The sequence below is a fragment of the Oncorhynchus masou genome, unplaced genomic scaffold (assembly GCF_036934945.1).
Source record: "Oncorhynchus masou masou isolate Uvic2021 unplaced genomic scaffold, UVic_Omas_1.1 unplaced_scaffold_227___fragment_2___debris, whole genome shotgun sequence".
Lineage (NCBI taxonomy): Eukaryota > Metazoa > Chordata > Actinopteri > Salmoniformes > Salmonidae > Oncorhynchus > Oncorhynchus masou.
In genome coordinates, this window is record NW_027016859.1 from 12,501 (window position 1) to 30,345 (window position 17,845).

Below are 17,845 nucleotides of genomic sequence, written 5' to 3' on the forward strand. Positions count from 1 at the left end.
CTTCTGGGAAGGCTTTCCAATTGATGTTGGACCATTGCTGTGAGGACTTGCTTCCTTCCATTCAGCGACAAGAGTATTAGTGAGGTCAGGCACTGGTGTTAGGCGATTAGACCCGGCACGGAGTCGGTGTTCCAATTCATCCCAAAGGTGTTCGATGAGGTTGAGGTCAGGGCTCTCTGCATGGCAGTCAAGTTCTTCCACACCGATCTTGACAAACCATTCATCTATGGACCTGGCTTTGTGCACGGGGGCATTCTGAAACAGGAAAGGGCCTTCTCTAAACTATTGCCACAAAGTTGGAAGCACAGAATTGTCTAACCGCCCCAGACCATTATTCCACTCCACCAAACTTAACACTTAGCACAATGCATTCGGACGGGTAGCTTTCTCCTGGCATCCGCCAAACCAAGATTTGTCCGTTGAACTGATGGTGAAGTGTGATTCATCACTCCAGAGAACGTGTTTCCAGTGCTCCAGAGTCCAATGGCGGCGAGCTTTACAACATTCCAGCAGATGCTTGGCTTTGCACATGGTGATCTTAGGCTTGTGTGCGGCTGCTCGGCCATGGAAACCCATTTAATGGAGCTCCCGGCGAACAGTTCCTATGCTGAAATTGGTTCCTTTATCTTTATCTCCCTCTCTCCATCTCTCTTTCTTTTGCTCTCTCCATCTCTCTCTTTCCCTCCATCTCTCTCTCTCTCTCTCTCTCTCTCTCCATCTTTCTCTGTCTGCCTCTCTCTTTCTCTATGTCTCTCTGTCTCTTTCCCTCCATCTCTCTCTCTTTCCCTCCATCTCTCTCTCTCTCTCTCTCTCCATCTCTCTCTCTCTCTCTCTCTCTCAGAGTGGTGGAGTGATGAGGTGAAAGGGAAGAAGTGTAAAAGGAGGAGTCTGTCCCGGCCAGAGAGGAAGAAGAAGGCTGCCCTCGTATCTGGTAATATTAATCTTTTTCTCCCTACTTCCCTCTTCCTTTCATCCATTTCCTTTTATGATATACATACAATACCCCATAATGACCCCACAATGCCCCGGGGCGGCAGGGTAGCCTAGTGGTTAGAGCGTTGGACTAGTAACCGGAAGGTTGCAAGTTCAAACCCCCGAGCTGACAAGGTACAAATCTGTCGTTCTGCCCCTGAACAGGCAGTTAACCCACTGTTCCTAGGCCGTCATTGAAAATAAGAATTTGTTCTTAACTGACTTGCCTAGTCAAATAAAGGTAATAAAATAAAAATGACATCACAATACCCCATGATGACAAAACGAAAACAGATTTTTAGAAATGTGTGCAAAATTATAAAAAAACAGACCTTATTTACATAAATATTCAGACCCTTTGCTATTAGACTCTGAAATTGAGCTCAGGTGCATCCTGTTTCCATTGATCATCCATGAGATGTTTCTATGACTTGATTGGAGTCCACCTGTGGTAAATTCAATTGATTGGACATGATTTGGAAAGGCACACGCCTGTCTATGTAAGGTCCCACAGTCGACAGTGCATGTCAGAGCAAAAACCAAGCCATGAGGACGAAGGAATTGTCCGTAGAGCTCTGAGACAGGATTGTGTCGAGGTACAGATCTGGGGAAGGGTACCAACAAATGTCCCCAAAAACACAGGTGCCTCCATCATTCTTAAATGGGAGAAGGTTGGACCCACCAGAGTCTTCCTAGGGCTGGCCGCCTGGCCAAACTGAGCAATCGGGGGAGAAGGGCCTTTTTCAGGGAGGTGACCAAGCACCCGATGGTCACTCTGGACAGAGCTCCAGAGTTCCTCTAGGTGATGGGAGAACCTTCCAGAAGGACAACTGTCTCTGCACCACTCCACCAATCAGGCCTTTATGGTAGAGTGGCCTGACGGAAGCCACTCCTCAGTAAAAGACACATGACATGACGGCCCACTTGGAGTTTGTCAAAAGACACGTAAAGGACTCTGACCATGAGAAACAAGATTACCTGGTCTGATAAAACCACGATTGAACTCTTTGGCCTGAATGCCAAGCTTCACATTTGGAGGAAACCTGGCACCATCCCTACAGGGAAGCATGGTGGTGGCAGCATCATGCTGTGGGGAGGTTTTTCAGCGGCAGGGACTGGGAGACTAGTCAGGATCGAGGGAAAGATGATGTACAGAGAGATCTTGATGAAAACCTGCTCCAGAGCTCTCAGGACCTCAGACTGAGGTGAAGGTTCACCTTCCAACAGGACAATGACCCTAAGCACACAGCTAAGACAACGCAGGAGTGGCTTTGGGGACAAGTCTCTGAATGTCCTGTAGTGGCCCAGCCAGAGCCCGGACTTGAACCCGATCTAACATCTCTGGAGAGACCTGAAAATCGCTGCGCAGCAACGCTCCCCATCCAACCGGACAGATCTTGAGAGGATCTGCAGAGAAGAATGGGAGAAACTCCCCCAAAACAGGTGTGCCAAGCTTGAAGCATCATACCCAAGACGACTCGATACCTGCCGAAGGTGCTTCAACATTGTACTGAGTAAAGGGTCTGATATGTCCCATTTTTATATATAAATTAGCAAACCTTTCTAAAATCCTGGTTTTGCTTTGTCGATATGGGCTATTGTGTCTAGATTGATGAGAAGGAGAAAAAACTATTTAATCCATTATAGAATAAAGCTGTAATGTAACAAAATGTGGAAAAAGTCAAGGGGTCTGAATACTTTTCGAATGCATTGTATACATTGCCTAGTGAAAGTCTACACAAACATTTTTAATTTTCCATCCTGACAAACTCCCCAGTCCCTGCCGGTGACAAGCATACCCATAACATGATGCTGCCGCCACAATACTTTAAAATACAGAGGGTTTAACCACATTGCATTCTTTCCACATTACTGACCTGTATGACAAAATGAGTGTTGAATAATCCACTCCAGACCATCCGTTCTGTTTACAACATGGCTGTTAAGTGATATTGCAAGACAACACAGCAAATACATGTTTTGGCCTAAATTAAAAACTACAGGCTTGAGTCAAATCCAGTACAACAAAACACAGAGTGAAACTCTTTTGTATTTTTAAGTAGTGTGGTGGTGGCAGCATCATGCATCATTTCAAAATGTGTGGGTTACCACATTAAACCGATGGTTGAGAATCTCCCATCTTATGTCAAAGACACCTAGTCACATGACCTCATTGATAGAGGGCGTAGGAAGGATACCAGAGGGCACCCTGCTGGCCACTGTTGATGTGGAGAGCTTGTACACTAACATCCTACACACTGGAGGCTTGTAGGCACTGCAGGACTTCCTACAGCAGGGAGACTCTACCCTTCAAAGGCAGGGTGTAGACATGCCCCCCCCAACTATGCAGACCAGTATGTGGGACAATTTGAAGAAGCATTCCTTTATAAAACAGAGACACACCCCTTACATTTCTAAAATACTCCTATGGAAGAGATACATAGATGATGTCTTTGTGCTCTGGGAAGGAAGTCAGCAGGAACTAAATGAATTCCAAACTCTACTAAACGAGAGCTCTGAATACCTCCAATTCACCATGCAGACTGGTGAGAGAAAAATAAACTACCTGGACTGATGGATCATCAAAGAGAATGATGCATTACACACAGACTTATACACAAAGCCCACAGATTGCAATGCCTTGCTATGTGCGGATAGTATGCATCCCCTTCCCCTCAGGAATGGTCTACCATAGAGCCAGTTATTCAGGGTTAAACTAATCTGTGGCCACCAGACAGATTTTGACAGAAATGCTAAAAAAATAAATGACAGATGAATTCAAAATGAGAGGCTACAAGGACAAAACTCTTGATGCGGCGATGATGAAAATATCTCCAAAACCAAGAGAGGAATTACTGAAAACACAACCAAAGAACAAAAACAACCCAACCGTCTTTTGCACTAGGTGCACCAAGGGTTCGGAGAAAATGAAAGCAATCCTGAAAAAGCACTGGCATATTCTGCAATCAGACAAAAATAATTGCACTCCTCTTCAAGGAACCCCCATTGGTAGTCTATAAGCGTGGTTTCAATATTGGAGATATCTTGGTGAGATCTGACCTGCCCCTGAGCCCACTCAGACACTTGGAGATATCTTGGTGAGATCTGACCTGCCCCCTGAGCCCACTCAGACACTTGGAGATATCTTGGTGAGATCTGACCTGCCCCCTGAGCCCACTCAGACACTTGGAGATATCTTGGTGAGATCTGACCTGCCCCCTGAGCCCACTCAGACACTTGGAGATATCTTGGTGAGATCTGACCTGCCCCCTGAGCCAACTCAGACACTCTTGGAGATATCTTGGTGAGATCTGACCTCCCCCCTGAGCCCACTCAGACACACTTGGAGATATCTTGGTGAGATCTGACCTGCCCCCTGAGCCCACTCAGACACTTGGAGATATCTTGGTGAGATCTGACCTGCCCCCTGAGCCCACTCAGACACTTGGAGATATCTTGGTGAGATCTGACCTGCCCCCTGAGCCCACTCAGACACTCTTGGAGATATCTTGGTGAGATCTGACCTGCCCCCTGAGCCCACTCAGACACACTTGGAGATATCTTGGTGAGATCTGACCTGCCCCCTGAGCCCACTCAGACTCTTGGAGATATCTTGGTGAGATCTGACCTGCCCCCTGAGCCCACTCAGACACTCTTGGAGATATCTTGGTGAGATCTGACCTGCCCCTGAGCCCACTCAGACTCTTGGAGATATCTTGGTGAGATCTGACCTGCCCCTGAGCCAACTCAGACACTCTTGGAGATATCTTGGTGAGATCTGACCTGCCCCTGAGCCCACTCAGACACTTGGAGATATCTTGGTGAGATCTGACCTGCCCCCTGAGCCCACTCAGACACTTGGAGATATCTTGGTGAGATCTGACCTGCCCCCTGAGCCAACTCAGACACTCTTGGAGATATCTTGGTGAGATCTGACCTGCCCCTGAGCCCACTCAGACACTTGGAGATATCTTGGTGAGATCTGACCTGCCCCCTGAGCCCACTCAGACACTTGGAGATATCTTGGTGAGATCTGACCTGCCCCCTGAGCCCACTCAGACACTCTTGGAGATATCTTGGTGAGATCTGACCTGCCCCCTGAGCCCACTCAGACACTCTTGGAGATATCTTGGTGAGATCTGACCTGCCCCTGAGCCAACTCAGACACTCTTGGAGATATCTTGGTGAGATCTGACCTGCCCCCTGAGCCAACTCAGACACTCTTGGAGATATCTTGGTGAGATCTGACCTGCCCCTGAGCCAACTCAGACACTCTTGGAGATATCTTGGTGAGATCTGACCTGCCCCCTGAGCCCACTCAGACACTTGGAGATATCTTGGTGAGATCTGACCTGCCCCTGAGCCCAGTCAGACACTCTTGGAGATATCTTGGTGAGATCTGACCTGCCCCCTGAGCCCACTCAGACACTTGGAGATATCTTGGTGAGATCTGACCTGCCCCCTGAGCCCACTCAGACACTCTTGGAGATATCTTGGTGAGATCTGACCTGACCCCTGAGCATACTCAGACACTTGGAGATATCTTGGTGAGATCTGACCTGCCCCCTGAGCCCACTCAGACACTCTTGGAGATATCTTGGTGAGATCTGACCTGCCCCCTGAGCCCAGTCAGACACTCTTGGAGATATCTTGGTGAGATCTGACCTGCCCCCTGAGCCAACTCAGACACTCTTGGAGATATCTTGGTGAGATCTGACCTGCCCACTCAGACACTCTTGGAGATATCTTGGTGAGATCTGACCTGCCCCTGAGCCCACTCAGACACTCTTGGAGATATCTTGGTGAGATCTGACCTGCCCACTCAGACACTCTTGGAGATATCTTGGTGAGATCTGACCTGCCCCTGAGCCCACTCAGACACTCTTGGAGATATCTTGGTGAGATCTGACCTGCCCCCTGAGCCCACTCAGACACTTGGAGATATCTTGGTGAGATCTGACCTGCCCCCTGAGCCCACTCAGACACTCTTGGAGATATCTTGGTGAGATCTGACCTGTGTCTGAGCCCACTCAGACACTCTTGGAGATATTTTGGTGAGATCTGACCTGCCCCTGAGCCCACTCAGACACTCTTGGAGATATCTTGGTGAGATCTGACCTGCCCCCTGAGCCCACTCAGACACTCTTGGAGATATCTTGGTGAGATCTGACCTGCCCCTGAGCCCACTCAGACACTCTTGGAGATATCTTGGTGAGATCTGACCTGCCCCCTGAGCCCACTCAGACACACTTGGAGATATCTTGGTGAGATCTGACCTGCCCCCTGAGCCCACTCAGACACACTTGGAGATATCTTGGTGAGATCTGACCTGCACCCTGAGCCAACTCAGACACTCTTGGAGATATCTTGGTGAGATCTGACCTGCCCCTGAGCCCACTCAGACACTCTTGACACCCAATCCAAATGGGAACTACAAATGTGGCTCACGCGCACAGTGCAAAACATCCTTCTTCAGACACCCACATAGAGGTTGAATCATCCCTGTTCGGGGTATTATCTCATATTACTCCCGTGGTCTTGCATATCTCACCTGTTCATGTGGGAAACCCTACGTAGGACAAACATTAAGACAATTAAAACAACGCCAAGCTGAACACCGCAGCTCAATCAGGTGCAAGAACACTTGACTATCCAGTAGCAGCTCACCTTGTTGAAACTAACCATCCAATCTCCTCCCTACAAATACACAGGCGTTGAGCAGGTTGCTCTACCAAGGAGAGGAGGTAACATGGAGATCCTACTACAACAGAGGGAGGCTTCCTGTCTAAAAACACTGACCCCTAGTGGTCTGAATATCCACTTTGATCTCAGGCCCTCCTCATGTACACATTTTATTAGCGTACACCTAATATGTTCCCTCTGTTGACGACGCTCATTACAGATTAAGGTTGAACCAATATTACATGTAACAAAAATAAAATATACGAAATTATGTGAAATTGAATGAAACAATAATGTATGTTGGTGCTAATATGATGTACAATATTCCATCATGTTTCTATATGATAACAATAACGTGTGTGTATATATAATATATTTTTTAAACAGTTTCACTAATTAATTTTAATTAACATAATCATTATGACACACCCCTCGTTGTCATTGGTTACACTAATTGCACAGTTTGTCAACATAACCTGGTTCAGGTATTCATGAGATCACCCTGAGGGAGGCACTGTGATGCCGAAACGTTGGTAAATACCCAATAGATTGCTGGGAGTTTATACATGGAGTGTTGGACTTTCTTGATTTTGATAGTTTATAGTTTTATTGTCCGTTAGTCAGCACCTCAACACAAACTGTTATTCTGGGTGTGGGCCAGCTCATGTTTTTTATGCGTATGCTTGTCACCAGCAGGGTCTGGGGAGTTTGTCAGGTCTAAATTAAAAACTACAGGCTTGAGTTGAATCCAGTACAACAAAACACAGAGTGAAACTCTTTTTAGTGTGGTGGCAGCATCATGTTATGGGTATGCTTGTCACCAGCAGGGTCTGGGGAGTTTGTCAGGCCTAAATTAAAAACTACACTCTTGAGTTGAATCCAGTACAACAAAACACAGAGTCAAACTCTTTGTAGTGTGGTGGCAGCATCATGTTATGGGTATGCTTGTCACCAGCAGGGTCTGGGGAGTTTGTCAGGCCTAAATTAAAAACTACACTCTTGAGTTGAATCCAGTACAACAAAACACAGAGTGAAACTCTTTGTAGTGTGGTGGCGGCAACATGTTATGGGTATGCTTGTCACCAGCAGGGTCTGGGGAGTTTGTCAGGCCTAAATTAAAAACTACACTCTTGAGTTGAATCCAGTACAACAAAACACAGAGTGAAACTCTTTGTAGTGTGGTGGCAGCATCATGTTATGGGTATGCTTGTCACCGGCAGGGTCTGGGGAGTTTATCAGGATCAAATGAAATAGGAAAAGAGCAAAGCCCAGGTAAAAAGACAGAGGAAACTCCACCTCAGTCTTCTGAAAACCCAGGGATAGATTTTTTACTTTACAGCAGGACAATGTCAAAGAAACCAGAATGGCTTTCCAAGAGATGTTGAGTGTTCCTGCTTAATTCCTGATCTGAATTTGCTTGAATATTGCTGTCCATCGATGACTCACACCAAAATGTATTGAGCTTTGAGCAATTTTGACAAAAGCAGTGGATAAATGTTGCGTTAAGAGTACAAAATGTTTCAAAAATGTTCTTTGACTTGTGGAGTAGGTTGTGTAGACACTAGGGGGAAAAATAATTTGCTCCTTTTTGAGATTTAATTTGAAAGCAGAAAAATGTGAAGACAGGGGGTCTGTGCTAAAGACTACCACACAAGATCACAACCAGATCTGAGACCAGGCTACCACACAAGATCACAACCAGATCTGAGACCAGGCTACCACACAAGATCACAACCAGATCTGAGACCAGGCTACCACACAAGATCACAACCAGTTCTGAGACCAGGCTACCACACAAGATCACAACCGGATCTGAGACCAGGCTACCACACAAGATCACAACCAGATCTGAGACCAGGCTACCACACAAGATCACAACCAGATCTGAGACCAGGCTACCACACAAGATCACAACCAGTTCTGAGACCAGGCTACCACACAAGATCACAACCGGATCTGAGACCAGGCTACCACACAAGATCACAACCAGATCTGAGACCAGGCTACCACACAAGATCACAACCAGATCTGAGACCAGGCTACCACACAAGATCACAACCAGTTCTGAGACCAGGCTACCACACAAGATCACAACCAGATCTGAGACCAGGCTACCACACAAGATCACAACCAGATCTGAGACCAGGCTACCACACAAGAGAACAACCAGATCTGAGACCAGGCTACCACACAAGATCACAACCAGATCTGAGACCAGGCTACCACACAAGATCACAACCAGTTCTGAGACCAGGCTACCACACAAGATCACAACCAGATCTGAGACCAGGCTACCACACAAGATCACAACCTGATCTGAGACCAGGCTACCACACACGACTGTAGATATCTCTCTCTTGCTCATGTTCTCTCCATCTCTCTCTCTGTGTCTCTCAGGCCCGTTCATCGTCTACATGTTGAGAGACATTGATATCCTGGAAGACTGGGCAGCTATACAGAAGGTGCATATCTGAATGTTGATGTCCGTTCTAGGCAGCCGACATAAACAAGTACACGTTTCTTTACCTACAACATTCCCTTATTAATATGATCAATACAGTGTGTGTGTGTGTGTGTGTGTGTGTGTGTGTTGTGTTGTGTGTGTGTGTGTGAGTGTGTGTGAGTCTGTGTGTGTGTGTGTGTATGTTGTGTTGTGTGTGTGTGTGAGTGTGTGTGTGTGTGTGTTGTGTGTCTGTGTGTGTTGTGTGTGTATGTGTGTGTGTTGTGTGTCTGTGTGTGTGTGTATGTTGTGTGTGGGTGTGTGTATGGTGTGTGTGTGTGTGTGTATGGTGTGTGTGTATGGTGTGTGTGTGTATGTATCAGAACTGAGGGAACTCTCTGTCTGTCTGTCTTTCAGGCTAAAGCAGCACTGACACCACTAAAGAAGAAATCAGACAGTAAGTTTGGTTGTGTGTGTGTGTGTCAAAGGATTTGCAAAGAAACATTATCGACAGCATTTATCAGTCTGCGCGAACACACACACACACATCAAAATAACTAATTATAGAAGAGAAAAGTGATAGCTGAACTGTAGAAGTACATCTGATAATAAAGTTTAAAGTGTTTTGTTCTCTCTCATTCTCTCTGTCTCTCTCTCATTCTCTGTCTCTCTCATTCTCTGTCTCTCTGTCTCCCTCTCTCTCTCTCTCCCTCTCTCTGTCTCTCTGTCTCTCTCTCTCTCTCATTCTCTCTCTCTCTTTCTCTCTCTCTCTCTCTGTCTCTCTTTCTTTCTCTCTGTCTCTCTCTGTCTCTCTTTCTCTCTCTCTCTCTCTCTCTCTCTGTCTCTCTCTGTCTCTCTTTCTCTCTCTCTCTCTCTCTCTGTCTCTCTCTGTCTCTCTGTCTCTCTCTCTGTGTCTCTCTCTCTGTCTTTCTCTGTCTCTCTTTCTCTCTCTCTGTCTCTTCCTCTGTCTCTCTGCGTCTCTCTCTCTGTGTCTCTCTCTGTGTCTCTGTGTCTCTCTCTCTCCCTCTCTCTGTGTCTCTCTCTCTCTGTCTCTCTTGCTGTCTCTGTCTCTCTGTCTCTCTTGCTGTCTCTGTCTCTCTCTCCCTCTCTCTGTGTCTCTGTCTCTCTCTTTCTCTCTCTGCCTCTCTCAGAGCGGTGATTACAGAGGAGTGTCTCAGATGTCTAGATGAACCAAAGTCTCTGAGTTGCAGAAGAGAACTCACAACAACAGAACAGTCCTGACCACTATTTAAAACAAAGCACTTCAGTAGGGTCTTGTTCAGTAGGGCATACTGGAACAAAACATGCTTCAACAGAAAATGTAAATCTGTCTTCTTATTGGACAAGTTCAGGACAGTACCTCCCTGTTATCAAACCGTTTTGTCCCTACTGAACACAGCCCAGACTATGAAGACGAAGCAGCAGATTGATCACTTTTAGGTTCTGATTCATCTATCACACTATGGCCCAGTTAGCTTTAGGTTCTGATTCATCTATCACTAGTGCTAAGCGATTAACCAAAATGTTTAATAGGTTTTTAAACAAGTAATTGACCAACGTTGGTTCAATTGTTTGAATTACATTTCGTAATTTTTTTCCCCCTGTGAGCTCAATGTGCAGTTAGTCTAGAGATAAATCAGAACAAGCCCGAACTGTGCAATTTAGTAGGGAGTTGTCATTTCTAACAGGCTTTGTGGTAATGAACTACAATGACCATAATCCATTGCGCGCCTACTTGTCCGGTCTGTGGAGTAGACACGAAGAGGGAGAGGAGGGAGAGAGAGCAGCTGCTTCGAGGTATCTCTACCTGAAAATACATCATCTAAGTGATTGATATTGGTATTCAGCCATCATTAAAGTCTTATTGACTTTAAAAGACTAAAACAGTGATGTTGTCAGAGATGACTTAGTGATTCTGTCAGACAGCAGCTCTATAGAGATGAGATGACTTAGTGATTATGTCAGACAGCAGCTCTATAGAGATGAGATGACTTAGTGATGTTGTCAGACAGCAGCTCTATAGAGATGAGATGACTTAGTGATTATGTCAGACAGCAGCTCTATAGAGATGAGATGACTTAGTGATTCTGTCAGACAGCAGCTCTATAGAGATGAGATGACTTAGTGATTATGTCAGACAGCAGCTCTATAGAGATGAGATGACTTAGTGATGTTGTCAGACAGCAGCTCTATAGAGATGAGATGACTTAGTGATTCTGTCAGACAGCAGCTCTATAGAGATGAGATGACTTAGTGATTCTGTCAGACAGCAGCTCTATAGAGATGAGATGACTTAGTGATTCTGTCAGACAGCAGCTCTATAGAGATGAGATGACTTAGTGATGTTGTCAGACAGCAGCTCTATAGAGACGAGATGACTTAGTGATTCTGTCAGACAGCAGCTCTATAGAGATGAGATGACTTAGTGATTCTGTCAGACAGCAGCTCTATAGAGATGAGATGACTTAGTGATTCTGTCAGACAGCAGCTCTATAGAGATGAGATGACTTAGTGATGTTGTCAGACAGCAGCTCTATAGAGACGAGATGACTTAGTGATTCTGTCAGACAGCAGCTCTATAGAGATGAGATGACTTAGTGATTCTGTCAGACAGCAGCTCTATAGAGATGAGATGATGACTTAGTGATTCTGTCAGACAGCAGCTCTATAGAGATGAGATGATGACTTAGTGATTCTGTCAGACAGCAGCTCTATAGAGATGAGATGATGACTTAGTGATTCTGTCAGACAGCAGCTCTATAGAGATGAGATGATGACTTAGTGATTCTGTCAGACAGCAGCTCTATAGAGATGAGATGACTTAGTGATTCTGTCAGACAGCAGCTCTATAGAGATGAGATGACTTAGTGATTCTGTCAGACAGCAGCTCTATAGAGACGAGATGACTTAGTGATTCTGTCAGACAGCAGCTCTATAGAGATGAGATGACTTAGTGATTCTGTCAGACAGCAGCTCTATAGAGATGAGATGACTTAGTGATTCTGTCAGACAGCAGCTCTATAGAGATGAGATGACTTAGTGATTCTGTCAGACAGCAGCTCTATAGAGATGAGATGACTTAGTGATTCTGTCAGACAGCAGCTCTATAGAGATGAGATGACTTAGTGATTCTGTCAGACAGCAGCTCTATAGAGATGAGATGACTTAGTGATGTTGTCAGACAGCAGCTCTATAGAGATGAGATGATGACTTGGAAATAAAATTATAAAGTTAACAAATAAAACAAATGTAATATACACAATAACTGAAATATTGTATTAAAGTAAAGTAATGTGAATAAATTATGGTTAATAAGTGATCAGCAGTAATGGGCGGTCACTACCATCATGGGACTTTTACAAAGCCTTGCGAAAGTGTTCATCCCCCTAACGTTTTTCCTATTTCGTTGCATTCCAACCTGTTATTTAAATAGATTTTTATTTGGATTTCATGTAATGGACAAACACAAAATTGTCCAAATTGATGAAGTGAAATGAAAAGAATAGCTTGTTTTAAAAAAAAACATGTTTTTAAGGAAAAGTGGTGTGTGCATATGTATTCACCCCCTTCGCTATGAAGCCCCTAAATAAGATCTGGTGCAACCTATTACCTTCAGAAGTCACGTAATTAGATAGTTAAATAAAGTCCACCATTAAATCCATTATTAAAAAATGGAAAGAATATGGCACCACAACAAACCTGCCAAGAGAGGGCCGCCCACCAAAACTCACAGACCAGGCAAGGAGGGCATTAATCAGAGAGGCAACAAAGAGACCAAAGATAAGCCTGAAGGAGCTGCAAAGCTCCACAGAGCTATAAGACATGTGGGAGACTCCCCAAACATATGGAATAAGGTACTCTGGTCAGAAGAGGTTAAATTGAGCTTTTATGCCATCAAGGAAAACGCAATGTCTGGTGCAAACCCAACACCTCATAACCCCGAGAACACCACCCCCACAGTGAAGCATGGTGGTGGCAGCATCAGGCTGTGGGGATGTTTTTCATCGGCAGAGACAGGGAAACTGGTCAGAATTGAAGGAATGATGGATGGAGCTAAATACAGGGACATTCTTGGGGGAAACATGTTTGTCTTCCAGAGATTTGAGACTGGAACGGAGGTTCACCATCCAGCAGGACAATGACCCCAAGCACACTGCTAAAGCAACACTGAAGTGGTTTAAGGGGAAACATTTAAATGTCTTGGAATGGCCTAGTCAAAGCCCTAACCTCAATCTAATTGAGAATCTGTGGTATCACTTAAAGATTACTGTACACCAGCGGAACCCGGAGTTGGAGCAGTTTTCCCTCTGAGAATGGGCCAATCTCCCAGTGGCTAGATGTGCCAAGCTTATAGAGACATACCCCAAGAGACTTGCAGCTGTAATTGCTGCAAAAGGTGGCTCTACAAAGTATTGACTTTGTGAGTTATACAGGCTTAAGTTTTCAGTTTTTTTGCCTTATTTCTTGGCTGTTTCACCATAAAAAAATATTTTGCATCTTCAAAGTGGTAGGCATGTTGTGTAAATCAAATGATACAACCCCCCCCCCCCCCAAAAAAAAAAAATACAATTTTAATTCCAGGTTGTAAGGCAACAAAATAGGAAAAATGTCAAGGAGAGAGAATAATTTCACAAGCCACTGTATTAGTTATTGTATTCTGTGTTAAAATATTCAACCCACATAATGCATAGTTCATTTAATGTTTAAAAACTTATCGAAACTGAAATCAAAAAACGTGATTATTTTTAATAATCTAACCGAACCGACCTCAAAAAAACACTAATCGCTTTAATGTTTATTGTCAACTTTATATTTTTAACACCTCGATAATTTTTTCGAATCGAACCGAAACCAAGTTGGCCTAGAAAAGCACTAATTGCTCAGTTTACACATTATAGACTAGTTACCCAGATCAATACACACTATAGACCAGTTACCCATATCAATACACACTATAGACCAGTTACCCAGATCAATACACACCATAGACCAGTTACCCCCCAGATCAATACACACTATAGACCAGTTACCCCCCAGATCAATACACACTATAGACCAGTTACCCCCCAGATCAATACACACTATAGACCAGTTACCCAGATCAATACACACTATAGACCAGTTACCCAGATCAATACACACTATAGACCAGTTACCCAGATCAATACACACTATAGACCAGTTACCCTGATCAATACACACTATAGACCAGTTACCCTGATCAATACACACTATAGACCAGTTACCCTGATCAATACACACTATAGACCAGTTACCCAGATCAATACACACTATAGACCAGTTACCCAGATCAATACACACTATAGACCAGTTACCCTGATCAATACACACTATAGACCAGTTACCCTGATCAATACACACTATAGACCAGTTACCCAGATCAATACACACTATAGACCAGTTACCCTGATCAATACACACTATAGACCAGTTACCCCCCAGATCAATACACACCATAGACCAGTTACCCAGATCAATACACACTATAGACCAGTTACCCCCCAGATCAATACACACTATAGACCAGTTACCCCCCAGATCAATACACACTATAGACCAGTTACCCCCCAGATCAATACACACTATAGACCAGTTACCCCCCAGATCAATACACACTATAGACCAGTTACCCCCCAGATCAATACACACTATAGACCAGTTACCCTGATCAATACACACTATAGACCAGTTACCCAGAACAATACACACTATAGACCAGTTACCCTTATCAATACACACTACAGACCAGTTACCCAGATCAATACACACTATAGACCAGTTACCCAGATCAATACACACTATAGACCAGTTACCCTGATCAATACACACTATAGACCAGTTACCCAGATCAATACACACTATAGACCAGTTACCCCCCAGATCAATACACACTATAGACCAGTTACCCCCCAGATCAATACACACCATAGACCAGTTACCCCCCAGATCAATACACACTATAGACCAGTTACCCAGATCAATACACACTATAGACCAGTTACCCAGATCAATACACACTATAGACCAGTTACCCCCAGATCAATACACACCATAGACCAGTTACCCCCCAGATCAATACACACTATAGACCAGTTGCCCTGATCAATACACACTATAGACCAGTTACCCAGATCAATACACACTATAGACCAGTTACCCCCCAGATCAATACACATTATAGACCAGTTACCCAGATCAATACACACTATAGACCAGTTACCCCCAGATCAATACACACTATAGACCAGTTACCCCCCAGATCAATACACACTATAGACCAGTTACCCTGATCAATACACACTATAGACCAGTTACCCCCCAGATCAATACACACTATAGACCAGTTACCCATATCAATACACACTATAGACCAGTTACCCAGATCAATACACACTATAGACCAGTTACCCCCCAGATCAATACACACTATAGACCAGTTACCCCCCAGATCAATACACACTATAGACCAGTTACCCTGATCAATACACACTATAGACCAGTTACCCCCCAGATCAATACACACCACAGACCAGTTACCCAGATCAATACACACTATAGACCAGTTACCCCCCAGATCAATACACACTATAGACCAGTTATCCTGATCAATACACACTATAGACCAGTTACCCTGATCAATACACACTATAGACCAGTTACCCTCCAGATCAATACACACTATAGACCAGTTACCCCCCAGATCAATACACACTATAGACCAGTTACCCAGATCAATACACACTATAGACCAGTTACCCTGATCAATACACACTATAGACCAGTTACCCTGATCAATACACACTATAGACCAGTTACCCAGATCAATACACACTATAGACCAGTTACCCAGATCAATACACACTATAGACCAGTTACCCAGATCAATACACACTATAGACCAGTTACCCCCCAGATCAATACACACTATAGACCAGTTACCCAGATCAATACACACTATAGACCAGTTACCCTGATCAATACACACTATAGACCAGTTACCCCCCAGATCAATACACACTATAGACCAGTTACCCTGATCAATACACACTATAGACCAGTTACCCAGATCAATACACACTATAGACCAGTTACCCTGATCAATACACACTATAGACCAGTTACCCAGATCAATACACACTATAGACCAGTTACCCTGATCAATACACACTATAGACCAGTTACCCCCCAGATCAATACACACTATAGACCAGTTACCCAGATCAATACACACTATAGACCAGTTACCCTGATCAATACACACTATAGACCAGTTACCCAGATCAATACACACTATAGACCAGTTACCCCCCTGATCAATACACACTATAGACCAGTTACCCATATCAATACACACTATAGACCAGTTACCCAGATCAATACACACTATAGACCAGTTACCCAGATCAATACACACTATAGACCAGTTACCCAGATCAATACACACTATAGACCAGTTACCCAGATCAATACACACTATAGACCAGTTACCCAGATCAATACACACTATAGACCAGTTACCCAGATCAATACACACTATAGACCAGTTACCCAGATCAATACACACTATAGACCAGTTACCCAGATCAATACACACTATAGACCAGTTACCCCCCAGATCAATACACACTATAGACCAGTTACCCCCCAGATCAATACACACTATAGACCAGTTACCCCCCAGATCAATACACACTATAGACCAGTTACCCCCCAGATCAATACACACTATAGACCAGTTACCCAGATCAATACACACTATAGACCAGTTACCCAGATCAATACACACTATGATGTATGAGAGGGAACAGTCCCTGTCAACTAATAGTTGAATCCTTGGTTCCGTGTGTCTGAATGTGTTTACTAACAGCGTTAGTGCCCACAGTGTGGCTCAACTGGGACAAATACATTCTCCTTTTCTGTCCCCTTACTTGGACATGTTTAATTAGAAATACATTTCAACAAGTGACGCAATTGAGAGTTGTTACTTATCATGTTACTTTCCTAATGACGGTGATTTGACCTTAAGTAGCTTTATGGGATTCTTATAACAGGTCTTTGCCTGGATACCAAAAAAAAAAAAAAACGCCTTGCTACTTTTCTAATGTGCACTTCTGAGAAGAAAATAACCCAATTTCTCTCTCTGGTAAAAATAGATGTTTTTTGTTACAAAATAAATTATGAAATCTAACCACAAAATATTACGTGATTTCCTTGTTTTTCCCCCAGGAAGAGTGTGGAGAAAAAGGTCCCAAAATCAACAGGTTTCTTACATCTAAAGTATAATAAAATAAATAAATAATAATATATAATAATTATAATAATAATATAATAAAGTCCTAAAAGGGAAAACCCTGAAGTACAAACTACTGTAACCTGCAATATTACAACTGTAACTTAATACTGTTTCTATGACTACCACAGGCTTTAATTGAAGATGTTTTCACTCCTATAACGACCATGTATTTATAGAGATTCAATAAGATGAAGGGTTTAAATTCTATCTTTTATGAGATGAGGATGGTTTTCAGTGTGTTTCTTACTGTTATCTATTCCTCATTCCTATTATTTATTAGTGTGTGTGTGTGTGTGTGTGCGTGTGTGAGAGAGTGTGAGTATTTTGGATTGTATGAATGAGAGAGAAGGAGAGAGAGAAAAAGGAGAGAGAAAGAGAAGGGGAGAGAGAGAAGGAGAGAGAGAAAAAGTAGAGAGAAAGAGAAGTAAAGAGAAGGG

General features: G+C 43.8%; 1 protein-coding gene across 2 annotated transcripts in view; it reads left to right on the forward strand.

The window, feature by feature from the left end:
* brms1 (BRMS1 transcriptional repressor and anoikis regulator) overlaps nucleotides 1–17,630 on the forward strand; it is a 26,119-nt gene extending 8,489 nt beyond the window's left edge. The window contains exons 6-9 of one of the 2 annotated variants that reach the window (XR_010455589.1): nucleotides 842–931; nucleotides 9,052–9,164; nucleotides 9,512–9,551; nucleotides 10,246–17,630. Coding sequence is in view for 1 of the 2 variants with exons in the window: in XM_064965088.1 (XP_064821160.1) it covers nucleotides 842–931; nucleotides 9,052–9,116; nucleotides 9,512–9,551; nucleotides 10,246–10,253 (203 nt within the window). In the remaining variant the exon portion in view is untranslated. The remainder of the gene's footprint in view (nucleotides 1–841; nucleotides 932–9,051; nucleotides 9,165–9,511; nucleotides 9,552–10,245) is intronic. The other variant, XM_064965088.1, reaches the window with a different exon arrangement.
* Nucleotides 17,631–17,845: the final 215 nt, after the last annotated feature.